This window comes from Paralichthys olivaceus, chromosome 8 (genome assembly GCF_024713975.1).
Source record: "Paralichthys olivaceus isolate ysfri-2021 chromosome 8, ASM2471397v2, whole genome shotgun sequence".
NCBI lineage: Eukaryota > Metazoa > Chordata > Actinopteri > Pleuronectiformes > Paralichthyidae > Paralichthys > Paralichthys olivaceus.
The window spans coordinates 2742279-2769612 of NC_091100.1; the positions used below are offsets into that span (position 1 = coordinate 2742279).

At 43.4% G+C, this 27334-nt stretch overlaps 1 protein-coding gene across 2 annotated transcripts in view; it reads right to left on the bottom strand.

Annotated features, from left to right (window-relative positions):
* LOC109643409 (voltage-dependent T-type calcium channel subunit alpha-1I-like) overlaps nt 1–27334 on the bottom strand; it is a 146245-nt gene that overhangs the window by 69207 nt on the left and 49704 nt on the right. For both annotated transcript variants that reach the window (XM_069530618.1, XM_069530617.1), the window contains 3 exons: nt 17020–17131; nt 14912–15045; nt 3759–3856 (listed from right to left, as the gene is read on the bottom strand). In XM_069530618.1, the coding sequence (XP_069386719.1) occupies nt 3759–3856; nt 14912–15045; nt 17020–17131 (344 nt within the window). The remainder of the gene's footprint in view (nt 1–3758; nt 3857–14911; nt 15046–17019; nt 17132–27334) is intronic.

Genomic DNA, 27334 nt, shown 5'->3' on the forward strand with positions numbered 1-27334 from the left:
CTGGTTGTGGTTATCTGCATTGATTGCGTTTGTGTTTCTGCCTGAGTGAAGCGTCTGCGTCTCCACGTCTCACCCGCAGCCTGGAGACCGAATCCCCCCTGAGATGAGCTCTGTGGTAAATTGTCTTTAATAAAGAAGAGAATTGTTTCTTTATTTATCCAGCAAATAAAGACGGGTGAAGTAACTGGCTCTTGGCAGCCGTGGTGTCGGCACGGTGCACAAGTGTGTTTGTTATAAACCGGCCGTTTTTAATCCCCGGGGGGTTAATATTGTAGAAAGTGACATTTTCATGTGTTTGTTTTTAATCCGAAGCAGATCCAGGGTTTCTATGAACGCTCTAAGAGTAAAAACGAAAAAGAAGATTCTGCAGAGAAAGACTCAGAGACTGCTTTAAAGCAACACCATGACATGTTGGAACAGCGCCCCCTGCAGCCACACATGGTGGCTCGTTCTGCTGGACTCGTCATCCAATCTGAATGTATTTGGACTACGGACGTGTTCAACCAAAAGATTGTGGATGTTTGGACGATTTGACATTTAGAGATAATTCAGAACCGGGAAGTTCTTTCTGGATTATCTGTGCAGGGTTAAGATTTGAGTTTAGAGAGAGACTGTGGTTATTTTGGCCTCATTAGTCACAGTGGAATAGAAAAGAAGAGTCACGGCTGCTGAACGAGGAGCAGACTGTTTAATTCCAGAGTCTCAGAAACGAACTATAGATTTGTATGCATTAAGGGTTAGCATATCGAAACTAGTGTATGTGTGTGTGTGTGTGTGTCTGTGTGTGTGTGTGTAGTCGACTCGAGCTCGGAGGGAAAATGCCACATTAGGATTTATGCCTCAACCAACAGCAGTTCATTATAGTTGAATAAAATGTATTACAGTGGTGTGTGTACATGCATGTGTGGAGCGGCTGCATCGTCTCCTCCGCTTCCGCCCGAGATCTAATCACCTCCGTTTTCTCATCTCGTCTTCCTCTCTCCAGTCCTCTGTCCTTTTTGTCTCTCGCTCATTTTATCTCTATTCATCCGAACGACTCCCTCCATCCCTTGCACTTGTCTCCCCGGCTCCATCTATCACCGTAATAGCCTTCTCATCTGAGTCTTCCCACATCTCTCCGCTCATCACCCCTCTCTTCCTCAGGTCCATCTTTGACTATCCTTCTCGGAGCTGGATAATCCCCTCTTCCCTGACTCGTTTGTCTCTTTTGTCTCCTCTCTCACCTGCTTTTTGTTCCCTAGTTTAAATGTTGCCAATAAATCGCAAAGAAAACATCAATAAACTGTTTTCTGTTATTACACAAAATGTTCTCTCACAACATTTCTACTTGAGCCTCAGATCCAACAAACCAATGAAGCATTTGCATTTTTAATGTCAGAGAGAAAAGCGGAGGAATAGAAAAGTCACCTCCGCTTATAGAAATGACAGATTACAGCTGTACTCGTAGTTTAAAATGAAATAAATCGTCAGTGTTTTGTGTTCACTCCCAGCATATATCATATAAACAGTGAAAGTTTTGGACAAATCATAGATTGTTTCGTTCAGTCAGAATTCTTTAATCAATTTGGGGCTAACTCTTCTCCTCCCACTTGATTTCTTTTCTGCATCTTCCTTCTTTTTAATTCGGCAAAATCCTCAAGCTGTGGATTCCCTGTGGCATCGTGTTTAAGCGCTCTCCATACGTCACGTACGTTCTGGGTAAATGCTGCACCAAACAACAAACCAACCAACAGAATTAGCTGCAGCTGTTTTCACAGGGAAAAAAATGAGAGAAGAAAACAAATTACTCCGATAGTTTATGTTGCAGATTTATGAGCAGTGGGCGGTTTAGCAATTATACTTATAAAGGATGCAGAACAACATTAACTTCAAGCACCGACGTATCCGACTTAGAGAGCACTCATAGCTTTTTAAAGTGATCGCCTGCGAGGCACAATTTAGACGCAGAAAGCACAAACGCATGCTCTGATTATTCTCATCCAGGAGGACAGTTACTCTCTGAGCTGAAGCGACGGGTTGAGCCACTCACAACACTTCAGCGACGTCTGCTTGGATCACAGCAGCTTCACACTGGAGGACATTACAGTTTAGAAAATTTTTTTTTAAAAAGCTCCGCGCACTCCCCAGGAATTTATTTCTTCTCACAGGATTTAACTAGTAACGGGCGGTTATGACTTCACGTCACAAATCCACCTCTGCACCACCAGACCGACTCATGAAAACAACAGGAACACAATCAAAATGATATAATTACATCCAACACAATGAGGCCTTCGGGGAGTGTTTGGCAGTCGGGTTTGTTTTGCAAGTTTATTGCCACAAATACAACGATGCCGGTGTCGTGGCCCATTTGCTACAGAATGAATAATGGTGCAGAATGGTATCACTGCTGCAGCATTCTGTTGTGTGCACCTACGATGCCAGCAGGCATCTGTGAGCAAGGCAGACTGAGCACAACAGTCAGATCTAAACAGGAGCTGTTTTTCTCCACATTCAGTAACACACTGAAACTGTGCAGTGAACGATGACGAGAGGAGCTGGCACGTTGAGCACAAACTAATGAGTCACAACTCAAGAAACGAGCGATGGATCCGCTTCTACTGGATCTACTTTTCAAAAGACCACTTCGAATATGAATTCACTTTTAAAAACCCCGATCAGAGCAGGTAGTGTCTGGGGGACAACATGTCAGGTATGTTTTGACTATTTCGTCTTTGCTTCAACACAGATCATCTAAAGTATCCCACACTCAGAAAAATCTGTCCCCTGAATAAACTTCTTTTTTGTTGCTTTGCCTATTCTGAATTATGGACACGAGTGTGTTATGAAATAGGAATAGAGCGGCATTGGAGTAGTTATGTTAAGTTACAGTTCATTCCAACGACATTTCTTAAAATTATTTTTAACCTAAAACAAACTTTCGACAGCTCAAAGCCGGACCCCTCTCTCTCTCTCTCTCTCCCTCTCTCTCTCTCTCTCTCTCTCCCTCTCTCTCCAGAGTGTAACGAGCATCTGATCCGAACGTGTTCACACTCGAGGTATTTCTGGCTCAGTGACTCATGTTCAGAACCTCGGACAGAGAACGAGCGACAGCGCTGGCTGCTCCTGCGGGCAGCTGTCCATGGTGCTGAATGAGACCTCGCACAGTTTTCAGATGTGTAACAGTTTCGGCGACAGAAGGATGAGACGTGGGACCGACTCTTAACCAAAGCCCTGATGGACGCACAGCAGATCACGTGACGGCAACTCACGTCCACACTTCCGTCTGTTGGATGGATGAACTTCAATGTTTGTCCCAAGTGACAGAAATTCTCTTTTTGACACCTGAATACTCGTTCATCATATCACACGATGTCTGCACACAGCTGATCTCCATCATCTCCATCATCACAGCATTCATACAATCACTTCCTGTTTAGCAGTTTGTCTACAAAGTAAAAGCATTCATTTTGTCGCTGTAATGCTTTAAACCGAGTAAAACTACGTGGTGTTTATTTTGACATTAAGTGTGTGTTAGACTCTGTTGGTCTTAAACATGTAATATATTGAAAGCACCAGTTAAGTGAATCATTGGCACTCATTCATGAGCCACACACATCAACACTTGAAATTGGCGCAAAAATCAGAATCTGACTGATCGTAGGTCAGAGAGAGAGAAAACTGCCATCAGCGTCACCACAGGTCAAACAAACAGGTTTAAAACAGGCATCAGTCTTATTACACGCGTGAACACAGTGTGAGGCGGTGTTGTGACTTACTTGGCACCCTGTTAATTGCTTTGAGAGGTCGTAGAACTCTCACTGTTCTAATAGCGGTGAAGTTGACGTTCTGTAGGTCCAGCGAGTATTCGATCATCCTGGAAAACACAAACATGGCATACAGGAAAACTTGTTAACGACAGAAAGACTTCCACGGGTCTACGAGGGGCATGAGGAGACTTCTATAAAGTGTGTAGCACTCATCAGAGCATTCCAAGTTGTCTTGTTTTCATGTCGTCCTCCCTCCATGTTTGTTCCCATTAAAAGGCCTTAACAGAAACGCACATGTTCTGACACTGTCGGGATCCTGCTGAGTCGAGCCTAATATGAATTAATGAGGTGGAATTAGTCAATCTAATAAACCAAGACATCGAGAGAAACAGGGGTCAGACGAAGACTTTGCGACATCGGCTTAAACTTTGTTTGCAGAGAAAGCGTCTGACTGAGTAAACATGTCGCGGGATGACACAATCATCGATTAGTTTGGAGATGAGCATGAATATTTATGCGTGTGGGTGTTATCGCTTCACGTGGCAAAGTTACAGCGTGCTGCACTGGCATGAAAAAAAACAAAAACAGATACAGGCGTTTCATCATTTTGACACAGATGGAGGAAGATGTTAAAGTACAAGCGAATAAGCACAGTAGGCCTCCTGCATTCCTGAAAACTGGATACACCTTTTAGTGCATGTAGTGAAAGCATTAAAGTGTATCCTGTCAGTTTGCGGGCGTACGCGAGAAAGAGAGGCGTGAGATTAAACCGGCAAAACTCTGAGATGAAAGCGGAGCTTTGCGAAGCAGCCGTCACTGGAGGTGGAGAGGGTAAACAAACCGCGGAAGACAGAGGGAAACCAGTATTTTTCTATTTGACCGAATTTATTGCAGGGAAAAATGAGAGAGGGAGTGAAAGTGCAAAGAACGGAGAGGATGGTGGGAAAGACAAATAGAGAGGGGGAAACAGCCAGAGGGACGAGGGGGTGGGTTCAACCAATGCAAGTAAAGCAGCGAGGGATGATTAAGTGCAATATAACGATGGCAATAAGATGGGATTGAGAGAGGGAGCGAGCCTGAGGGTTTATCAAGTGCAGGAGATAATTACAGTGTTAGGAACAGAGAGACGGAGGCAGAGGCCACTGATATGCATATACCTGGCTGAACAAGAGAAAGCTGCTCTCAGGCTGAGACGAAGGGTTGGAGAGTTGTCAAGATATGGGAAAGTAAAGTTTCAGGTATTTCACACAAATACGCTACTCTGAGATTTTCCATAATACGCTTACTTCAGGGGGAGGTTAAAAAGCCTTCCTGGTGTTTAAAGCGACCCGGCCAATTATCCGCTCGCAACCTTTCGACCCTTTACTTCAGGGGAAAAGTCTTTTGAATATTATCTGACAGAAAAACTACAGTGAAAGAGACAGAAACGTAGAAATTTCCCCTTTCCTGGTGTTCCACTTGGAGTTTCAAAGTTGAGACAAGAGAACTTGGACAACTTAAAATACAGAGATGTGATCCAGGAGGTGGGAAACAAGAGACAAGAAAATCAGGAAGAGAATGTTGGTGTCCTTCCGTCCTGAGAATGATAGAAAATGAGTTCGGGATTTAAATAGATGAGAAAATCCTTTTGATATAAATATCTATTTTTCTGTCTATTTTAAACCATCGCTTGGCAAACGACAAACTGAGTCCAGCTGGCTGGTGACAACAATAACAGGCTTCTTCTAAAGCTTCCGCCTGAAACCCAAAATTCTCCAGCGCAAAATTAGCTGAAATAAACGTCCGTCTCTCTCCTCAGTCACAGCTCGGTGGCAGGTCCTCGCATGTATGTTGCAGTGGTTTCACAAAACACTCAATTTAATTGAGTGACTGTAAATCGCCCACGGGCTCAGATGTAACAGTGTCTGTGTGACGGCCACGTGAAGGTGTGATGATCTGTCCGATGTCAGCTCCCCCACAACCCCTCTGTGGAAGCAAATGAAAGCTACAGTATGTTTTTCCCTCTTAAGTTCAAACTGTATACTCTCGGCTCCCTGCGTGGAAAACCACCTGTCAGATTAGATCACGGAGAACCCGCGTCTGTGCCACTAACAGATGCGGCCGTATCCTGGTTACTCTGCGATCTCTCGACCTCACTTTTCACGCTGTTTTTACCGGCGAGGTTTTATCTGATTTGCGGTGGAGCAGAATCGAGGCTCTGTCAGCTCATGTCATTTCCAAGGTTACAGTGAAACACCGGCCACAGGAGAGATTCATATTTCATGGCTCAGTAAGTTACGTCCACACCTTATGGATGATTTAAAGCATGTGCGGCGGTCTGGCCACTGGACTAATGGTGCCGGTTGCTCGACTGCGAAGAATAAAGAAAACTGTTCTGCTTCTGAGTTTCACCTTTGACATGACGGAGAAACACAGCGAGGCTACAGGTTTCAACTTGGACTCTTCTGGTCTGATCACGTTATCGAGCCTGAGGTAGAACTCTGGGAACAGCGTCGTAAACGCTGCAATTATATCCGAATAAATCCAGGAGCGAGATTCGAACGATCAGACGAGGCGTCAGACTCTTCACAACCGTTCCTGGAAACAACAAACTGTCCCCGGGTCAAAATGTTTCTGTTTCATTTCATTTATATATTTATATTTATCATCGTTAATCATGTAGAGGGAATAAGTCAAAGCATAATTAAGCGAAACTGAACAAGAGAATTTCTCAGTCTCAGTGTTTGTGCTGAGATCTTCGAGCCCTGAAGCACAAACACACAAACACACAAACACACAAACACACAAAGACACAGAGATGCAAAGACACAAAGACACAGAGACACAGAGACGCACAGACACAGAGACGCAGAGAGATCCTTGTTTATCTTGATATTAGATGAGACCGTGTGATGTTTGCAGCCTGATGCTGTTTCCGCTGCATTTCTTAGTCACAGTGTCACATTTTAGACAATACGATGAATATTTCCCCACCCCCAACCCTCACTTATCTTATAATCATGACACTGTTGTAAATTACAAGAAGTTCAAAATGAAAAGATATAAAGTGAAATGTGTTGCCAACCCACTGAACTAAAAATTAAAATTTAATTTAATCCAATTAAGAACAATTAAGATAAAACCAGGAAATCCAAAACATGTGCACCTGGATTCATCATTATAACCTCAGAACATAACCTGTGTGTGTGTGTGTGTGTGTGTGTGTGTGTGTGTGTGTGTGTGTGTGTGGGATGGGGGGGGGTCCTAATGGTGATCCGTCATTTTGGGCAATTTTTTTGCACCAATTTTAGATTTGACAGCTCATTTTGTTGAAACAGTCACACAACATTAAACAAATCACACACAACAAGGAAAAGGCATCGCCCCTGACACACTCTCGTTTTTCACACAATGAGCAGATGCATAGACGGATAGCCTGAGTCACACACACACACACACACACACACACACACACACACACACACACACACACACTGAACACTCTGGGCTCTCACAAATCTGTGTTAAATCAGACGACAGGGGCCGACACACATGCACACTGCAACAAAACTACCACACATCTGCCCTCCTGAAGGGTGTAGTTACACAAACTGCAAACCCACACACCCACACACACACGCAGGCTGTCACTCTCAGACACACAAGTCAAACTAAATTTAGTGTGTGTCTGTGTTTGAGTTACGACTTCTCTCCAGCTCAACAGCTTCATGAATATTTCAAAGGAGGCGCTGGGTTATATTTTTTCCTGCCAGGTGGAGTTAGACGGGCGGGTGTGGATTCTTTCTAGTGACCGACCACACACCTGGAAGTTCCGTCACAAGCTGTCGCTATACAACCTCACATGACCGCAAACCTTCTGCCCCGTCACTGTAAAACACTAAAGTCATCGGAGCATGGTATAAATAATGTCTACAGTTAATTACAAACACAATCAGACTCATTAGAGGAAATATAAAATTTGACCTGGTGACGGGGGTCAAATCAAACGTATGTGATTAGGGTGAAATCAGAGAACCCGGCGAAGCAGGATTCAAACCAGGGACCTTCTAGTTGTGAAGAATCAGAGCTAACCGCCGTCAAAGAATTATAAATCCTGACGACTGTGTTCTCAATGTTCGAGGCAGAATCGAACAATAAAAGCTGTTGTAGTTGTTTATCTGCTGGATCGGCTGAGACGTGCAGCCACTTACACATTTTTTCACAGTTCACCAAAGTTCATGTTTTCCAACGAATCAGCTCGGACACACGGTGTATTAGCGAAACGCTGGATGAGACAGGCGGCCGATGGCTCTGGAGAGATATCGTACATGGAGGCTTGTTTGTGGTCTGTAACAGGCAGGAATAAACTAATCTGCCAATTACCAGAAAGCACTAAACGTCTCATTTTATGCCACCGGTTCCGATGAAACTGCCTCTGATGGCATCAATTATTAAATCAGATGAATGGATGCATTAGATCTTCTGTCCCAGAAGTGGTTTGCAAGTCAGAGAAGATAGAGAGGCATGCACACACACACACACACACATGCACACATTTACCGCAACTCTGATTCACTCTTTCCCTCCCACACTCTCCCTTCATCCTTCCCACCAACTTTTCCACCCCACAAACTCTCTCTCTTTCTTTAGTATCACTTAAAACGCGGCTCTACTCTTTTTTCCTTCTACAGCGTCATCGTCTCTTTTTGTTGTGTCCTTCGTGTGTGTGTTTTCTCGCTCTGTGTGTGTATTGTCTTCCGCTCTCGCAGTCCTGCAGTGTGTTGTGTGGTGTTAGAGCTTTAATGAGCCACTGTTACACCTCCAGCTGGGTACAGATGCTCACACACATGCCACCGAGTCTGAATGTGTGTGTGTGTGTGTTATAAGTAAACAGTCAAAAATGAAAGCCAGCTGTCGACTGATGCTGTTATAGTCACATGGCTCATCTCTCTTCTAACTTGTTGTCACGTACACGTCATATTAAAGCACATTGTACAGTAACTGAGCTGATCCAGGTTTAAAGAGATATTCCTGTCCTGTAAGAATTTCATTTCGAACCCGCGGAAACAACTTGTGTTGTCAAAACAACTCACTCAAGCTTCTGTTTTCAAAAAAACAAAGGAATCAGGGATTTTAAAAACTGCTTTGTCGCCTGTTTTTTCACTATTTAGGTCAAAAAAAATGAGCAGAGGCTCGTTGTCAGATCTCAGGGAGGCTGCAGACTCTTCTGTTTCACTGAGTAATCACTGGATGTTTCTGATTCAGCACAACAGCAGCACGAGTTCTCCTCCGAGCCGACGGGACGCTACGTTCATTCATTCCATGCTAATTCTTTTATCTGCCAAAATAATACCCCTGTATTATATCTGTCGCCACCCTGCCCCCATAACTGGAGATCCTATTGATTTCCTATTAAATTAGAAAGGACACCGCCAATGTAAAATAAAATTTAAAAAAAAGCCAGTGAAGGTCAACACCAGAGAAAACAAAGAGAAACACAGCTACAGCTCAATACCACAGGCAGCCCTCGCGTCACAGACGTTCCCATTGGACAAACTGCTCTTTATCATTTCATAGCCACACAGCAATAAAAACTATTTCCAGAAAAACACTAGTTTATTCAACAGCCAGTTTAAACTAGAAAAAAAACTCATTATGGAGTTTTTACAGAGATAAAAGTTAAAAGTTCTATTTATGATAATTAAGTTTATTTTGGATTTCTTTGGATTTTTGTGTATGTCCTCTCTTTTTATATAAGATGTACAGATGACAGAGAAAAAGAAGAAGAGAGGATGGTCCTTCACAATAAAATGTGTTTAAATGCGGTAAACAAAGGGAAACTTTAAAAAAAACTATAAGGAACAACAGCACAGAGAGAGAGAACATTTAAATATAGTTCTGCCAACGCAGATTGGGATCAATTATGTTCCCCCATCTGCTCTCCTCAACGAGCAAGAGTTTGGCAGCTCCGAACAAAAGGGGGAGGGGCAGCTGATATTCATATTAAAAGCATATGTTTGATTTCCGAAGGACTGCACACCCACACGTGAACATGTGAACGTAACATGACAGCACGGCATAAAGAAACAGATGGCACAGATGTAAACAATAAATGAAGATTCACAAACACAACAATACTGTGACACTCAAACTCATATGAAGACCGAGACGGATTGTTTGACTGATTAAAATAGATTTAACGCATTTTTCTTTTTTATGAAGTTTTTTACAGTTTGTTTAACAAACCTCGTTAACTCATTTGCCTTGAATTGATTAGTTGGGACTTGTGGGGCAGGTCAACAATTGACCACTAGAAGTTGTCTGATGACATTTTTTTTTTAGAGCTAACACATTTATCAGGCTCTTCAAACCTTGTGGTAACATTCAGCAGCCACGGTCCTCCCCTAGCCTCTGACTGAAGATCTGAAAATGAGGCTGATTGATGCCCACAAAGCAGCGGAGGCTATAAAAGTATATTCTAAGAGCTTTTAGCTTGACATTCACACTGTTCGAAATGCCATTAAGGAAACGGCAGTTAAGGAGAAATGTGGAACGTGAAGACAGGATCTGGAAGACGAAAAGCAAACCACACGTCTGTTGGACTGAAAGGCAAAATAAAAGCCGCACACGGTTGAGCTGACACAGGAGCGGTGGTGCATAGTTTCACCTGTGCAGCTGGTTTACAGGAAAGAGTCCTCGGAAGGACACCTCACATTGGACGTGGTCAGAAAGGTCAATGTCTGCAAAACAGACTGGTCACCACAGATGTGTCTGCAGAAAACAATCCTGGTTTACATTGCAAAGATAGAGGGAAGAAATCCTCAGACTGAAGTCAAGAGGCAGTGGAACAAAGGATAATTTATCTGTGATGGTCCTTTCAACAGATGAACCACTGTGCGTTGCCCATCATGAGCCAATCATGCAACCAGCGTCTCTGACTGAAATAACAAAGGGACTGTAGCGCGCAATTAGCCGCCCAGTGAAAAGTGCAGAGCTGATTAAGTGAGCACCAAAGAACTAATGGGGTCCTGATGGTCATTCATAGCAGAGCTCTGATAATATGAGATATGCGTGTGTGTAGATATACGAACTGCGATATGTCTCTACTAATGCAGTGCAGGTGATTTGTCATGCATGCTCTCTGAAAACACATCAGTGCGTCTTGACCTCCGCTCCTGCTCCCTCTGCTGAGGGTTGGGGACGGATAGAGGGCGAGAAGGAAGAGAGGAGGAATGAATCCCGAGAAAGGACGAGTGGTAGAGCAGGGCCTGCCACACTGAAACTGTAAAGCATCCGCAAACACATAAATACAGGTAACAACAGAAGTATCGTAAAGTCAGATTCTTCTCTCAGTGGCACAAACAAGAACATGGACTGAAGGTCGGCTTAAGTGGTTTCTGCAAATCTTTAAATATTGAATCTGTTCAGAGTCGGAAAACTTGTTCTTTCACTTTTCGCACCGAGGTTGAACCCGGCTGATATTTTACTGCTTCCAGTGCAGTTTCACAGCCGAAGAACTATTTCCACAAGCAAACGTCCGATCTCCTCATGCAGGAAGAGGCTAAAATCCTAATTCTGAGTAATGGCACATGCCAACACAAAAACGCAGATCGGGACAAAGTCCCATCAGTAAAATGCTTTCTTCTGCTTCATGCGCTTTATTTCTCTCTCTCTCTCTCTCTCGCTCTCTCTCTCTCTCCATGCTTCACTGTCCACTCGGCTGCAGGCAGTGGCGCAGCGCTGCAACAGATTAGGATCAGTGTCACTCATTGGAAGTGTTGCTATTACAGCTAAGAGCAGCTGTGTATATAATCACCACACAAAAGGAAAGAGTGATGTGGACAGACAGATATCCTATGGCCCGGGTTTGATTGTGCATGACGGAGCTGCCGTCCCTGTGAGAGACCTCAGAGGAAAGACTGAGGGTAAATATGGAAATGTATTCACTCTGGTTATGAATGGAACATCACATGCACGTGCACCAACAGACTCATCGTATGCAGCCTGGTCTTCAAAGATGTCCCATCATGTGTTTGGCTCCAGAGCAGAATCTGTGAAGCTGATTCTTGTTTCATGAAGGTGAGTTGTTTACACAGCCAAGACCCCGGACACCAGCCTCGACCGACAAGAGCCCGTGACTCAGGGGTAGAGCGGGTCGGTCACTAATTGGAGGATCGGAGGCTCTGCATGGCGAAATGTCCTTGGGTAAGAAACCGGTGGGTGAGTCGTCACTGTGTGTAAGTGTGAGTGGTAAAAAAAAAAAGAGTTCTATATATAGAAGTGTGAATGAGACTCTTGGTGTAGAGTGCTTTGAGGGGTCATTAAAACTAGAATCCATTAACCAAGACAATGAAGAGAGAAACAAGTGAGACACTACGACAGAGCAGCTGCCGGACACGCTCTGGATTCTCCGCATTTTCCCCACAGGTCATGTCTGAGTTGTGGATTCAGCATCGTACTCTGTCCAAATGATCAGATCTTCAAACATTATGGAAATCTTAATTCATTACAATAAAGTCATGTTCTGATATGAATTTCGTTTTGTTAAACCCCTTTGAATCTGAATTATCACAATACCAGATGACGAACAGGCTTTACTGGGTGTGGGCAGACACGGGCAGCAGAGCTGACCCGGGCTACTCCAACATCAGCCCACAGGTTCGTTCAAAACACGTGACGGCGAGCGACACGGGCGAACAAGCAGCTGATGCGCGTGTCGACTTTAAATTACCACACAATTAATCGTAATTTTCCTCATCGGGGGACATGGCAACCATCTCACCACCTCAACAACACCAAAGCCAAAGAGAAGAAAAAGTCACAATGCACCGGGGTAAAATAGTTAAGTAGAGTTTTGTTTACCAGAATTAAAAATGACATGACAATAGGAATGCAGCAGGGGGGGGGGCGGAGCCTGAGGGAGAAGTTACTCAAAAGGAAATCATTTGGTTTCAGTTCTGAACACCTGCCAGCTCCACACCAGGGCCCCACACGCAAACACACGGAATATTCACAACGCTGAGCAGAGCCCGGTGTGGAGCTCACGCTGCTTCTAATCCCTTTCCTGCAGCTCGCCTACTGTTTGTTTTTGCAGCACACTAGTTCCCAGGGGTGCAACATTTTATCACGCCCCCCCCCCCCCCTTCCCGTCGCTACACGCGCCGCATGTGGTGGATGTAAGACTGGGGAGTAATTGGTGGCGGTGGCGGTATCTCTCTGCAGCCTCGTGCACCGAGCATTGAGGTTTGGCGCATGGGGACGACAGATCTATGTGGCTGCTGCTGCTGCTGCTTAAAGGAGGCGCGACTGAAGGAAAAGCCGAGGGAAGGGCAGCGGAAGACAGAAGAGCAGAAACCGTACGATCAGAGTGGAAAATTGAACCAAATAAAACATTACGAGAAGGCAAGATGATTTCTCTATAGCCCGGGGGCAGCTCACTGGTGGCTGTTGAAATTTATGGAAAATCTAAGGAAACCAGGGGGATGAAAAATGTTCACAGTCCCTCAAGGGAAAAATAAGACGGGGGGATGAAGAGAGGTAATGAAAAGGCAGAGGAAGGAAAATGTGCAAGTCAAGTTAAAAAGGGGGAAGAAGGGGGCAAAAGTAAAACACATTAGTAATTCATCCGACAGCGAATATACAAAGTCTCAGTACAAACATTTTCTTTTACTGCAATATTTAAACAATTATTTGAATCTTGATTAAAAATTAAGATGGTGCTTTTATGTTCTCAGTTTTACAACAAGCATCACCGACCGAGGGCGCATTACTCAACACTAAAGCACCAAAAACGTCGGTGAGGCAGTAAACTGTAGAAGAAGAAGAGGATAAGAAATCCTGTGAGTTTCTTTCTCTAATGTTTAATCCTGTCTCAACTTTATGACCATTGGTGCAATAGTTCAAACTGAATGTGTTTTCACTCTGCAGACAAACTGAATCACGTTCAGTGTGATCGTTTCAACGCAAAATTTGGGTCCAACACTTTTGTTCAGTCAATCTGTTCCACGTTAGCTTTTTAAGATACTTGTCGACGAACGAAGACTCGATGTTAAAAGATCCGAGCGTTTCCTGGACTACTGAGTTTGTGTTACTGCAAATGACATTACCATCTTGGAAAGTAATAAGCTGCAGTAAAAAAAAACCTGCACTAACTTTTTAAGACAATATATATATATATATATATATATATATTAAAAAAATACGTATTCATTTTAATTTAAACAAACGAGAACACAGCGAGTAAAGCAATTCGTTTACAGCTAATTGGTATATTTAAACCACGAGATGCTAATGATGCTTAAACATGTGTATACAGACATTTGATCATGTGGTTTGTGATGAGTCCTCCATGTCTGTCACGTGCACAGAATCTCAAAGTCAACTATGATGTGTGGAAAGTCACCGGGAATAAAAAAAATAAAAAAAACCTGAGTCAACAGGAAACGCAGATGTTGTGAGATTAACGTAGCATCAGCAGGTGGCGTCATCCTCTATGGGGGTTCCACTCTACATGCAAATGATCTCTCAAGAACACAAAAATGATAGGACGCTACTCAACTGTTTTCATTCATCAAATCATGTTAATTGCTTAAATCGTTGTGTGTCTAGAGATAATGTGGTGCAGCAGCTTTGGAAATTACCTTCACTCACTAGTAAAACTGGAAGTTAAACTCAGAGCCTCCTCGTATCGGCCTTTAGAGAACGCAGAGCACTCGAATGAATCCTGAAACCGTTCCAGTGATGGAGAAACAAAAGACTGACGAGTCGTTGAGGGAGACAGAAGATTTCGGTTTGCTGGAACTTAAATGTAATGTTTTCCTGACAGCCGGTGTTCGAGGGGCCGTAAAAACAATCAATGATCTTATCAAACATTTAGAGTTAACGACCACTGAAATCTGGCACTTGTCCATCACTCACTGATGCACCGACAGCAGCCGTCACGGGAAATTCGCCCGAGGACACTTTGACAGGCAGACCGGAGGACCCGAGAATTCAACGACTGACTTTCAACTTGGAAAGACTTCGACACACGTGAGTTCCGCAGCGGAATTATATTCGTTCGTAGATTTAATGTTTGCCCATTATGTTCAGATTTAGTATTTGACTTTGTACCAGACCCTTGACGAAAAACCCTTTCACCGTTCACACTCTGACAAATAAGAGGGAGAAGGGGAGGTCCTCACCCTGCCATGACGATGAAGAAATCCAGGCGATTCCACGTGTCCCCGAGGTAACAGCGGCGACCAAAGATTCCCAGGGCGACCATCTTTACGACCATCTCCATAGCGAAGAAGATGTAGATGAAGGCATCAAAGGCCTGACAGAGAGAGAGAGAGAGAGAGAGAGAGAGAGAGAGAGGAGCTGTCAAACCGGCAGAGAATGTCATTCCTCATCTCCGAGCGGCGCTGGAGTCAGATACTGGTTAGATACACGAGGAGATTTTTCATTGACTGATACGTATTTTTTAATAAAAGCTGATCGGTTTATTTTGTGTGTGTGAGATTCAGGTGAAAGGAAATTTTATCTGGCAGAAATTGAATATAAAAGAATCCCAGTGATGTTTTCATCTACATTGTGTGAACTGTTGTTTTTGTTTACCATAGAATGGGCTCACCGGGGAAACAGGAGCTCACCGGGGAATATTAATGAGGATGGATTTTTGAAAATAAGATGGTGATGGGACCTCGCCTGAAATCCCACAGAGGCTGGATTTTCAAAGTAAAAGACACACAGACCCTTCTGCTTCTCTCTCTCTCTAACTAAAATGCCAAAACACCCAAGTTGTGATGAATCCCTAGAGCTGCGCGTTATTTGCCTCTGACTCATTTTAGATTTTTGCATCTCAGACCATCTCGGTGCATCATGCAAGTGAATGAAGGGGTCTTTAAGTCCACATTTGTCCGAGCTCCTGATGTGGATTGTGCTGCGGAGGCACCGCTGAAGTCACGGTATTGAACGAAGGATTTTCTAAGAGGAGCGTATTGACCGTGGCTCTGTGGCCCGCTAAATCCATGCTGATATTGAATAGGGTCTATAGATACTTGGAGGAGAAATTCTATTAGGTCCAACTCACCAGCCACATCCCCCAGAGAGCCGAATCAATCCACCGTGTGTGTTGGCTGTTATACGATGAGTGTGCTGCCTTGTGTGTGTGTGTTCGTGTGAGAATGTGAAAAACAGGACGCTGGGGTGATTCAACAAACGCTTCACACCGACAGACCGAAGACATACGTGCACACGCTCACGCACAAATGTTACACCCACTCATGCCACCTTTGACACAAGTGAGAAGGGATTCTTCAGCTTTCCCCACCGTCTTGCCAGATGACGAGGAGAGCTGCCGAGGTGCCGTACGTGAGAAAGTCATGCTCGCTGCACCATAAAGACCACATGCCAGCAAGTGAGTCACAGCGAGGAGTTGCAGGTCCCAGCATGGGAGGAAGAATGTGAGGATGGAGCGAGACGAGGACGGACTGAGAGGAGGGTTGACGGAGCGGCCCGGGAGGGAGGGAGGGAGGGAGGGAGGGAGGGGCTTGTGTGCGTGTGAATTTGTGTTATCTGTCGTTCCAAGTTTATGTTTGAATACATGTATGTCCACCATTCCTAGAAGAGCACTCTTGTTTTTCTGCTTCAAGGAACTTGATGCCGTGTGTACGTGTTTGTTGTTTACATCCTTGTCAGCTGTTATATAAAAAATGCATGGCTGAGTATGAGTGTGTCCCCTTTTGTTACCGTTACGTTTGTTGGTATGTAAGTGCTTTTCCGAAGCATGACCATGTGTATGTAGAGCGTCTGATAGAATATACATGACCTCTTTTGATAGAGCACTTTTATATATTTATATATATATAGTGTCTCAGGGAAGGACAGGTCAGCGGCTCTGTGACGCATTGTAAAGAAAGATAAACTGACAGATTATAAAAGTTGAGGTGAAAGGTTAGTGTTGTGCATTCAGCGCGAGAGGCGCGGTGCAGCCAGGACAGGTCGCCGGCGAGACAAGGGACCGTTCACTCTGACATTAACACCTGCGTCTTCATTTAACCTAATCTGCATGTCTGCTGAGAAAACAGGGAGAACAGGAAGACTCCACACAGAAAGACAGAAACCACCACGCTGCCCCCGTTTTAAGATTCAGAATCTGAACGCACTGTTAGGAAAGAGGAAGTAAACAGGTAAAAAGCACAGGACGGATTGTAGATTACAAAAGAAGTGAACCAATATCTTAACCGTGCCTGGAAGAAAATCAACATCTGAGTTTTTGAGATGTGCGTTTGTGGGCGTGTGCTTGTACCTGTAGAATTTGGCATCGGTCTGAAGAGCAGTCGATGTTCTCACAGGGCTGGTACATTCCCAGGGTCACGCAGTTCAACAGGATCACCATCATACTCACTCGCTCGAACCACGTGCAGACAGCTGGTTGAGGACAAAAGCTGATAGAGGGACGGACAAACACCTGCAACTTTTCACCTTTAATATGTTTTAAACCCGAAATGAAGGAACAATGAGAAAATGCATGTTGATTTTTAATTGAATTCATTGTAATCGTCATATTCATTGACTATCAACTAATGTGAATCAGAGATCAGAATAATCGTGACTGTGTCATCACAATGGATGTGATGCTGCTTGAATGTGACTCCCTCACAGATCAGATGAGTCCTGCGGGTCCTTTCTTTACCCAAACATTTACACCAAGGTGCTCTCAAAAGTTTATGACTGACCATTAAAAGAAAGTGGAAAAACCTCAGCGACAAAACTTAAGCCGACAGAAGATGAAGCCTGAAGGGTTTAATTCAGAGCCTCGTAGTTTTAGAGAACAGCTCCCACTTTAAAGACCAGCCGGGATTTTTCTTCTTTTCTTGCTAATGGCTGAGTGTTGCTGGTAAAGTGCATTTACCAACAGCAGCTATAACAGAAGATGGATTGTTTTAAAACTAGAACGTGTACTTAAGTTGGGTTTTATGTGTATTTTACCGTATCATTCAGAAGAAATCAAAATTATGCAGCCAAATTATCTCTAATAGGCGGTAGAGTGATAATTCCACTCACACTAATCATACAGAGGTGATATCTGGTGTGTGGTGACGTATTTCGAGAGGGAACGATACTTGTTTGGCGTGAAGGTTAACGGAGCGATGTAAAACCAGGCTGTACGTGCCAGAGAAAAATAAATGACAGAAACAAAGAAGCCGAGCGTGACGGAGCGGTTCAATATGCATTTTTCTGCGTGTTCAGGGAGTGAGCACGCTGCTTGGCTAACAAGCGTGTGAAGGAGGATGTGCTGGAGCCGCCCAGGAGGTCCAATCTCCTCCTGAGGCTGCACAGCACAGGATGTTAAAATGTTTTCCCACAGAAGCCAACAACTCAAGGCCCCGCGAGCAGCTACAGCAAGAAACACGACAGCGAGTACAAAGAAATACAGGAGGAACGGTTCTACGACACCGAATGTTTGAACAGAAAGAATTCCCAGTGAAGATTTAATTCTCGACATGTCTCTCTCGGCCCCAACCTCCCCACAAAGGGATGGACGACTGTGGATATCACAGCACGGATAAAGATAGGCTGTGAGTGGGCAAAACACATGCGTGCAGATAAACACACAGACAGAGCCGCGCGCACACGCAAACCAAACGCCCACTCGTCAACACACGCACAGGCAGAAAAGTACACATACGCAGATTTGCACGTGCAACCGAACCAACGCGCTCAAAAAAAAAACCAACACTCAGCCGCCCACGCGCTAACACACATGTACGCACACAAGCATCCTCAGTTGTGCACATTAAATCTCTCATTAAATCAAACGTTGAATTCCACGTGTGTCAGCTGACGGGGGATGATTTAAAGAGGAATATTCAGCACTGCAGGGAGCCATGTTTAATATTGATGCACCAACGGGCTAATAGCTGTAGAGTGGAGACGCGAGACACGGTAAAGAGGCCAGATCTGTCATCCAACACTTTTTTTTAGTTCGACCTCAGAGGCTGCGCCGACAAACCGACACCACAGAAGGCGATCGATCTCACTGTGTATTACTGTAAGATCAATTTTTAATTGGGTTACACCTTCTACATCTGGGTTTTAAAAGCGTTGCCTGGAAGGTTCGGGTGATTCAACACACAGCGAGGACGCAAACTGTCACACACCATATGTATCTGTTCTCTATATTTATATATCATATGCAGAGGAGCACTGCAGGTACGTGCACATCTCAGGATTAAGTTCTACCTGATATGAACTAATTCAATAAAACTGTTCCTGCAGGTTTAAAGAAGTTCAATCAAACACTTTTTATTCAGAGTTCTGTCAGAGTTCCGGAAATTACTTACATCTCCTATTAATTCAAGATAAGGTGACTGAGAGTAGAGAGTAGAGAGAATCCCTGGAAGTTCACTCTCATAACAGTGTCCACAAAAACCAAACGCAGTGAGATCAGTTCTGGCCGAGGTGCAGACGATCAGCTGTTAGTTGCATTACAGTGCGTTACTGAAAACACAATGGAAGTAGCGTTAAATGCAGAGCACCATAATAAAGAATGACCTATTATCACCTGTATTCAAGACCTGGTTTGTCATATTTTAACATATTTAATTCTTCTTGAGTCTTACATTCAAATTCTAGACTTTTTAAGAAGAGAACGGGTGAAAATCTGTTGAATGGGTTTTGAGTAATTCTGCTGAAAGACAAGACAGCAGAGGAAACACAACCTGTTCGCTGGAGGTAATTAACATGGAGGACTTTTTTTTTTTTTAAATGTGATAAAAGATCAATAAAAATGGTAAAATTTAGAAAAACGTATAAATCCCAACCTCTGGGCTTTGTTTGTTGATGCAATAACATCGTCTGACTTTCTCCTGCGCAGAATCAAAATATAATATAAAAAAAATAATTGTGCATTAATCTGTCTCTCTCTCTCTCACCCACACACACACACTTATTATACCGTCCTAATGAGGACAGAGATATCATCCGCAGGCCTCTGAACACACACCACCTAAAACGCTCGTCCCTCCCCAGCACACACACACTTTCATATCATCGTCATGGCTGGAGAAAACTGCAGATCGGCGCTTTCTTATTTCTCCCCCAGTCCGAGTAATGACGACAGCCTTAAGGGCTGTGTGAGGATTATCTCAGGGTTATTCCCACCGCGTCCTTTTTAAAAAAAATACAGCCTCCATGAGTTTCCCAGCATTCCCAGCTTCTCATGCTCGCCGGCCGTACACGGGCGTCTGTCGGTCTCTCTCTCCGTTTTTTTTTTTAAAACACTGAGTCAATTAGCGTTGAGGCCTCGGAGAAATCTTGTTCCACACACACACACACCAGAGACTGTGACCGGACGGAAAAACGAGGTGGAATTCTAAAAGCACAAACCTTCGTTACAGACGAGGTGCTCGAATAAAATAACTCAAAAACTGTTAAATACAACAGTTTCAAAAGGTATTTTAAAAACCACGCAGTGATTACAGAGTAAGTCGGCTGTCACTCACTCCTGGAAGTAGCAGGGAACATGAACCAGAGTTATTAAAAGAGTTGGAGGTGCAGTTTGACTGACGGGGCTGTGTGATTGCTCTCTGGTGAATGTGTGAGGAGACACACAGTCTTTAGGTTTTGTTTCTCCTCTGATAGACTGGAGGAACGTTTCTAAAAGAGCTTTTCAAGGATCCACTAAAGCTCAGGGTTTAACTGGAGAGGAGGACGAGCCTAGGCTGGTGTTTCCCTTTTGTGTGATAGGTAGCTCGTTATGATTCATCCATAAGTTATGTTTCTGCTCATGGGTCAATCAGATGGAAGAAAACGTGAGAAACAGGTTGATAGTTTTAATTGTATTATAATCAAATGTTTCCATTTGGTCTCACGACGAGAGAGAAAAACTTTTTTAAAAACTACATAACACACTAGAGAAGAGAAACACACTGTTTATTTTTATTTCTTTGTCGTATGACTGATTTGAAATAAAGTGACGCCTCAGGAGCAGATTCAGTTACGTCACACATCTGGAGGGAAACTAAACTCAAGACTTTGAAGGGGCCGGATGAAATTCAGCGGCTCTGGAGAACGTCGCCCGGAGGGGTTCGGATGTGCCGAGAGCATCAGTGTGACAGAGCTGGGAACAGCTGGGAGGTTGAAAGTGTGCGGCAGCAGGAGCTAAATGAATTCTTAATACCTCGCCGCGTGGCATCGCTCTTTCTAACCCTGTCTTGATGTCTCTCTGCCTTTTTTTTTTTCTCCCTCTCGCGTTTTTTATTGTTTCCAAAGAGACGCTCAGGAGGCAAACGACCCTCCGGTTTCCAAGGCAACCAATCGAGTATAAAAAAATTAAGTGAATAGTCGCAAAGGATGTCGAGAAAAAGAGAGAGAGAGAGAGAGAGAGAAGGAGAGTACACGAGGAGACGGGGAAAGGTTATTTCGGTTTGTAGTTTCGGTGTCGTGAGGTTTCACTGGAGGAGCGTCTGTTTGTGATCAGAAGATTAGATGAAGAATTAACTAAAATTATCACGATTAAAAGTCCGACATGTGACTGACGTCTTCTTCAATTGATATTTTCTCATCTCGTTAATATGGTGTCATATTTTCTAAAGTATCTCTGTGTCACAATATCCATCTTTGTAAACTGAACAGACAAGTTATAAACCAGTCACACCGTTGATTTTAATCATTTCCATTTAATTACCACGTGTTTTTGATTCAAATACGTTTCCTCTGAAAGTTGTTCACTTGGCTTTAAAAGCCTTGTGTCATTTTTTATGAGCAGCTCTCAGCACATTTGAGATATTTACTCCAACATTTACTTTGCTTCGGTTTTTGCATCCGTTTTCTTTTTATACTTTTATCTCACGTCAAACTGACGGAATATTGTCTTCTATCTATCTGTCTGTCAGACGCCCACTCTCCTCATCCCGCCCTCTATCGATCCATCCACCTTCAAGGGGTCTTTTTCTTTACTGGAATTTTCCATCAGGGGTTCTACGATCCCACACAGCTGACTGGATAAAGAGGAGGGGTGTGTGTGTGAGTGTGTGAGTGTGTTGGACAGCAGTAAATGTCATGGGATATCACATGCTAATGCTTCACAGCATCTCGTGTCAGCTCCTCTTTTCCCTAAGCTGTCAGGTCGAGTGCACGTGGACGCACACACACACACACACGCTCACAAGACTTTACATGTGCATGATGGTTTCTTGGATAATTGTTGGATTGACTGTAACGACAGAAGCTCTCACTCGTTCCATGAGTCTCTCGTTACTCATCATCCTGCTGCCTTCAAGGCTTTTAGTCATTTCTGACTTCTGTCTTCTCACTCGGCTGCACGACTGAAACTGATGCTCGTGTATCAGACATCAACGATATATCTGCAAAGTTACCTGAAGTTCTAAAGCCACACTTTGTCTGAGACGTCCGAGACACAGAAGATAAATATCACAAGCACAATTTAAAGACGAGCCAAAAGAAGAGTGGACCAACAACGTCTTAGATAATCTGATCATCAGACTAAATTCAATCATTGCTTCAGTTCGACTTCAGACGTTCTGTGTCATCGCCTGCTCTTTGAGTGACTTTACATAAATAGAATTAAAGTTATTGTGCAACATGACCTTCCTGCCCTCGTACTATTGCTCGTTGGATGTGTTTACTCTCTCACTTTTTACTTTCTGTCAGTTTATCTCTTCAGCTCCTGCCTCTGCTCCGTTCCCTCGTGTTTCCCAAACAACACTGTCGTTTGATGAATCAAAACAAAACAACACAAACACCCAAACTTGTGGATTTTGTCTGTGATGGGAATCGTCACCGTCGGCGTTTAGTCCCGGGTCGAATGACTCTATCGTGTGAGATGCAACTCTGTCAAGACAGCAAGGTGGATTCTCAGTTTCTGGTTTATGATGTCGCCCACGTTTGAAAATGTCTGCACAGAAGCGCTAACTTTGCTGTTCTGTCCTTCTTAACTGGGACAGAACCTCGAAACTGCTCCTTGATTAAATAAACACGAAGGTTTTAGTCGTATCAAACAGATTCTGAAAGAATTACTCAACTTTCCACCTCCTCAAATCTTTGACTTCTCTTTCCGTCTGTCTCCCACTCTTTTTTTACCCCAGATGGCCGGTTCACATCTGCCAAAGGATTCCTTGAGACAAGCTCTGCCCTGTTGCTGTGGCAACCAGCGCTGAAATCAAAAAAATATCAGGAGCCCTGCGTCGTGTGTGTGTGTGTGTGTGTGTGTGTGTGTGTGTGTGTGTGCGAATCACACACATTTTAGTCAATTAACTTCTCAGCTCGAAATTTGATCTCTTTATCAAGGATCCGTCTAAAGTTTGTTAAGTGATAAAGTCGTAGTTTGCTGCCATTCATCAAACGAGAGCTCAGTTTGGTTTTATTACGAATCATTAATCTTTTCTGTGTTAGCCATCTGATGTGACCAACGCAAAACACACACACACACACACACATACAAACACACACACAGAGGGAGATCCACGTCTTTAGTGGGATTATCAGCATCACCTCCTGGAAATGGACTGAGGGAGATAAAGGCAGAAGGCAGTGGGACAGAGACAGATAAAGTTCTGCTGGTTCGCTAACAGCTGCCAGCTCAGGTGTCTTTTTACAGCAAAGGTGCGATGCCGGGAATGGAAGTAGGAGGGAAATGGTTGGCAATTACAGAAAGCAACCCGCGTGCGAGACAGGAGGAGACAACATGCACACACAAGAGTCGTCCTTTGGACCATCTGGTGGGATTTGTCCGTGTTTTCTCTCCATTCCTTTGTTTCCCTCTTTGTGTGATGTAGTACGGTGCTAATATGATGCGGATGCTAAGTGTGTAGGTTTCCTCTCCTGCCCACGACCACTGTTGCTCGCTATTTCCATCTTCCAGCGTTGCCAAGGTTGTGTAACTGAGCAAAAATAAAAAAATAAATAAAAACAATCCCAGACTGACCAACAATTACGCAACGATTGATAGAGCTAAGAAAAGAAACATGTTTACCAGAGATGGAAAATATCATTTCAGCTAGAATGACAAAGCTCATATCTGACGGTCCTCTTAAATGAATAGTCTCCTCGGCAGAGGTCATTATTGTTCCACGCAGACAGATAAACACTAAAGTTTGAAACGGTTCTTTTAAGAGTAATACTACGAAAAATTACAATTCTATACATCAACAGTAAAAATACACATATTTCTGGAATCGGCATTGACTATGAATTAGAACTTCCACTCGTTCTCTGTCTTCAGGAAACAACAGCTGCTTAAAACAAGCGAGATAATGAGAATAAATGATGGAGCTGAACCCTGATCCGGGGAGAGGAGAAGAGGGGAAGAGAGAAAATGAGTCAGGAGGAGTCAGAGAAGAGAGATGAGAGGATGAGTTAATGAGAGTGAAAACAAACAAGTGTGTGTGTGTGTGTGTGTGTGTGTGTGTGTGTACCAGACTTTGTGTTGTAAGCCGTACTAACATACACCTGCCTCTCTCGCTCTTTAAATCCATCCTTCTCCCTTTCTTACAAACAAGTTCTTACATCAAAAATAACACTTACAGATATGGAAATAAAATAAATGAAATAAAAAGTGTTTCTTTAAAACTTCAATATTTTTAACCCGAACTCTCGTTACCCAATTAAATCTCCATATTTTTCTACAACCCGACTGAAACTGTGGCAGAGTTAAGAAATATGTTTTTATATCAGACGTACCAGTCAACTTAAACTTTTACTCTATAACTTTAAAAACACATTACAACTATTGATAAGTTAATTTGTGTTGTTTGTCAGATGCAAGGATTCTTTGTCTTATATGATTTATGATGAGGAAAGTGAATATTTCAGTGTTTAGTCTGAATCAACAAGATTTTATGTTCTATAGTTCATTGACCAAAACAATGAATGAATGTAGAAACTTTAAGTTTGACTTCCTAAACCTCAAGTCTTCCACTAATCTCACTTTTCATTTCTCCTCATCTTTGCCCTTTAGATATTTCTTTCATCTCTCTCTCTCTCTCTCTATCATCAATTAGTCCAGAGCTGTGTCTGAGTGCTGCGTCCTTCATCATCGTCGTAATTTGGCTGCGACACAACAAGGTGACAAATTAATATTCATGATCTTCACAAGAGGAACAAAGTGAGGAATCTGCAGGGGACGAGTGTCGCTTCCTAAATTGAGACACAAATGTCAGTTCTCAGAAAAAATGGTACACAAATGTGCACTTGTACACACACACACACACACACACACACAGTTCATTAACACATTAACACATGCCAGTCAACAGTTCCCAAGATAGCACCACTCAGACAGGCGAGTGTTAATGACAGACTAATGACTGTCATTTACCAAAGTTGGGAGAACGGCTTCATTTGAGCATTTCTCAGTCTCTTACTTAGTTCAGTGTCCTACATACATATCCTGTCCAACTGCATATCGTGTTGTTTTAAATGAAACGTGTGGGTCTTTAACTCATCCTCTTCTACACACAGCACAATTTATTTATCGTGTGCTGCTGTTTTATCTCATAGCTGAGAAGAAGAAAAAAATGAAATCATTTATTGCCTTTTGTGGAAATTCTGTGCAAATACATCAATTTCTATTCAGAATCACGTCCACTTAAGTCTTGTGACCTGACAACTGTGTTTTTTAAAGGAAATGTAAAAATCCTCAGACGATGAAAACTTAACATATTTGGCAGAGTAAGTATGAAACACACACATCCGACCCCATGTACAGGAACCCGCTGTGGTAATTAGTGAGTCTGTGGCTCTTCGAAGGCCCCCGCTCACCTCGGACGACCCGTCACACACCCACACGCCCTCTAACCGCCCCTCTCCAGGAGCCGTTGTGTTATTTCAGCACCCGCGGGCTCGGTTGGTGATGTCAAACTGACAATAACGCGTATTGGCAGCAACCAGCATGGCGGCAGCGCAGCAACACATGACATCAACAGCGCGCGGCTGTCTGGAGCAGCGGGGGGAGGGGAATCAGGTGGGGTCGGGGGTTGCAGGGAGGAAAGGACTCACAGGGGGGGGGGAGATGTAAATTAAATCTGTGTGATCTGAATACTTGTTAAAGTTCTGTTATTACTTGTTGAACTTAAAATCACTGTAGATATACTAAAGATGTGAAACAGAGTGTCAAAAAAATATATAGAATCTGTAAAAATATGGAATACCAACTACAAGTCAGTCACAGCTGTGAATCTTTCTGTGTGAGTTTTCAGATTGACAGTGACAGATAATATATAACACAGCCGATAATCTCTACAACACAAACAGTCTCTTCAACTAAGTGTCCGACATCATATCCATCACAGCGGCAGAGAAACGTTCACAAGCCGAGTAACAAAGCCCAGTGATCCACTGGCGGATGAAATCCAGCCGAACCACATCCATCCCTCCTCGATCAATACCGTCCACCTGATGGTTCAGAGGACTAATGACGTCACTATTGAATTATCGATCACCTCTTTCAAACAAATGGCTGAAATACTGAATATGACGCTCAGCGCGATAGGAAGAGCCTGTAGCACAGAGATGGAATCGACTCATGAGATCGTGATGAAGCAGTCGACATTTGAAGACCAGAAAAAATGATTGTGTATGAGGATCGACAGAATTGTTCTATCGGGGCTCGATCCCAGCCCGAGGCACGGAGAGGTCAAAGGTGACGACCTGAAGATCATGTGGGATGGGGAAAAACTTAAAAATTGATTTTGGAGATAAATAAGCCAGAGAGAGATAATTAACTCTTGTTAAAAATATTCTCCTTTCCATTCCATCTTTCCATTTCCTCATTTGAGCATTTGACTGAAAGTTATATAATTTATTTGGTAACACAAACAGGACTTAGTTTTTTGGGAAGAGCGCATCTTGTTCCACCGATAGGTAAAGAACAGTGACCTTCCAGCGTCCGGGGCCATAAAACAATCGTTAAGATTTCCCAACAAACCTGACCCAGTGACATGAACTACAAAATGCAGCGTGGAGGGCTGCAGTGGAAATGAATATGTAATAACTGAGGCTAAAGGTAGCGACATTACTTTTAAACACTACTCTGGGTTAGGAATTTCAAATGATTTTTAAATCTCCACTGTCTCTGTGGCCCTCTCCAGCAAAGGTTACCCTCTACTTACACCACAGAGAGTCCGCAAAGTAAAATTAATCTTTTCTGCAGCCCTCAGACGTTTTATTAAACCATCTCATTTGTCCGTGCCGCTGCTTCTGTTGCCTCTAACCGCTGTGAGAAGTGAAACCTATGGATGTGACAGGATCAGGCATCTTCCGCCTCTGACCAGATGATCTGCACAGTGAAACAGGAGCTGCGACGAGGTGGAGACTGAAGAAGTGTTTCACAGATTTAATTTTCAATCATCTAATCTCCCTCTTGGAAAGAAATGGCTGCTTGTTATTTAGCAAATTTTATTTCGTCTCATCCTCAAACAGCTGTTTCTGCAAACTCGAATCTTAGAATAAGACGTGATGCCTTAGTGAATGTAAATCAAAGGCACAGTATTTAGTAATACATTGATTTGATTTAGGGGCTCTATTATACTAATACTACTAATTATTATTTTTAAAAATGTTAGTAGTTTAATATGTTGTCGATTAAAAGCTTTATGGCA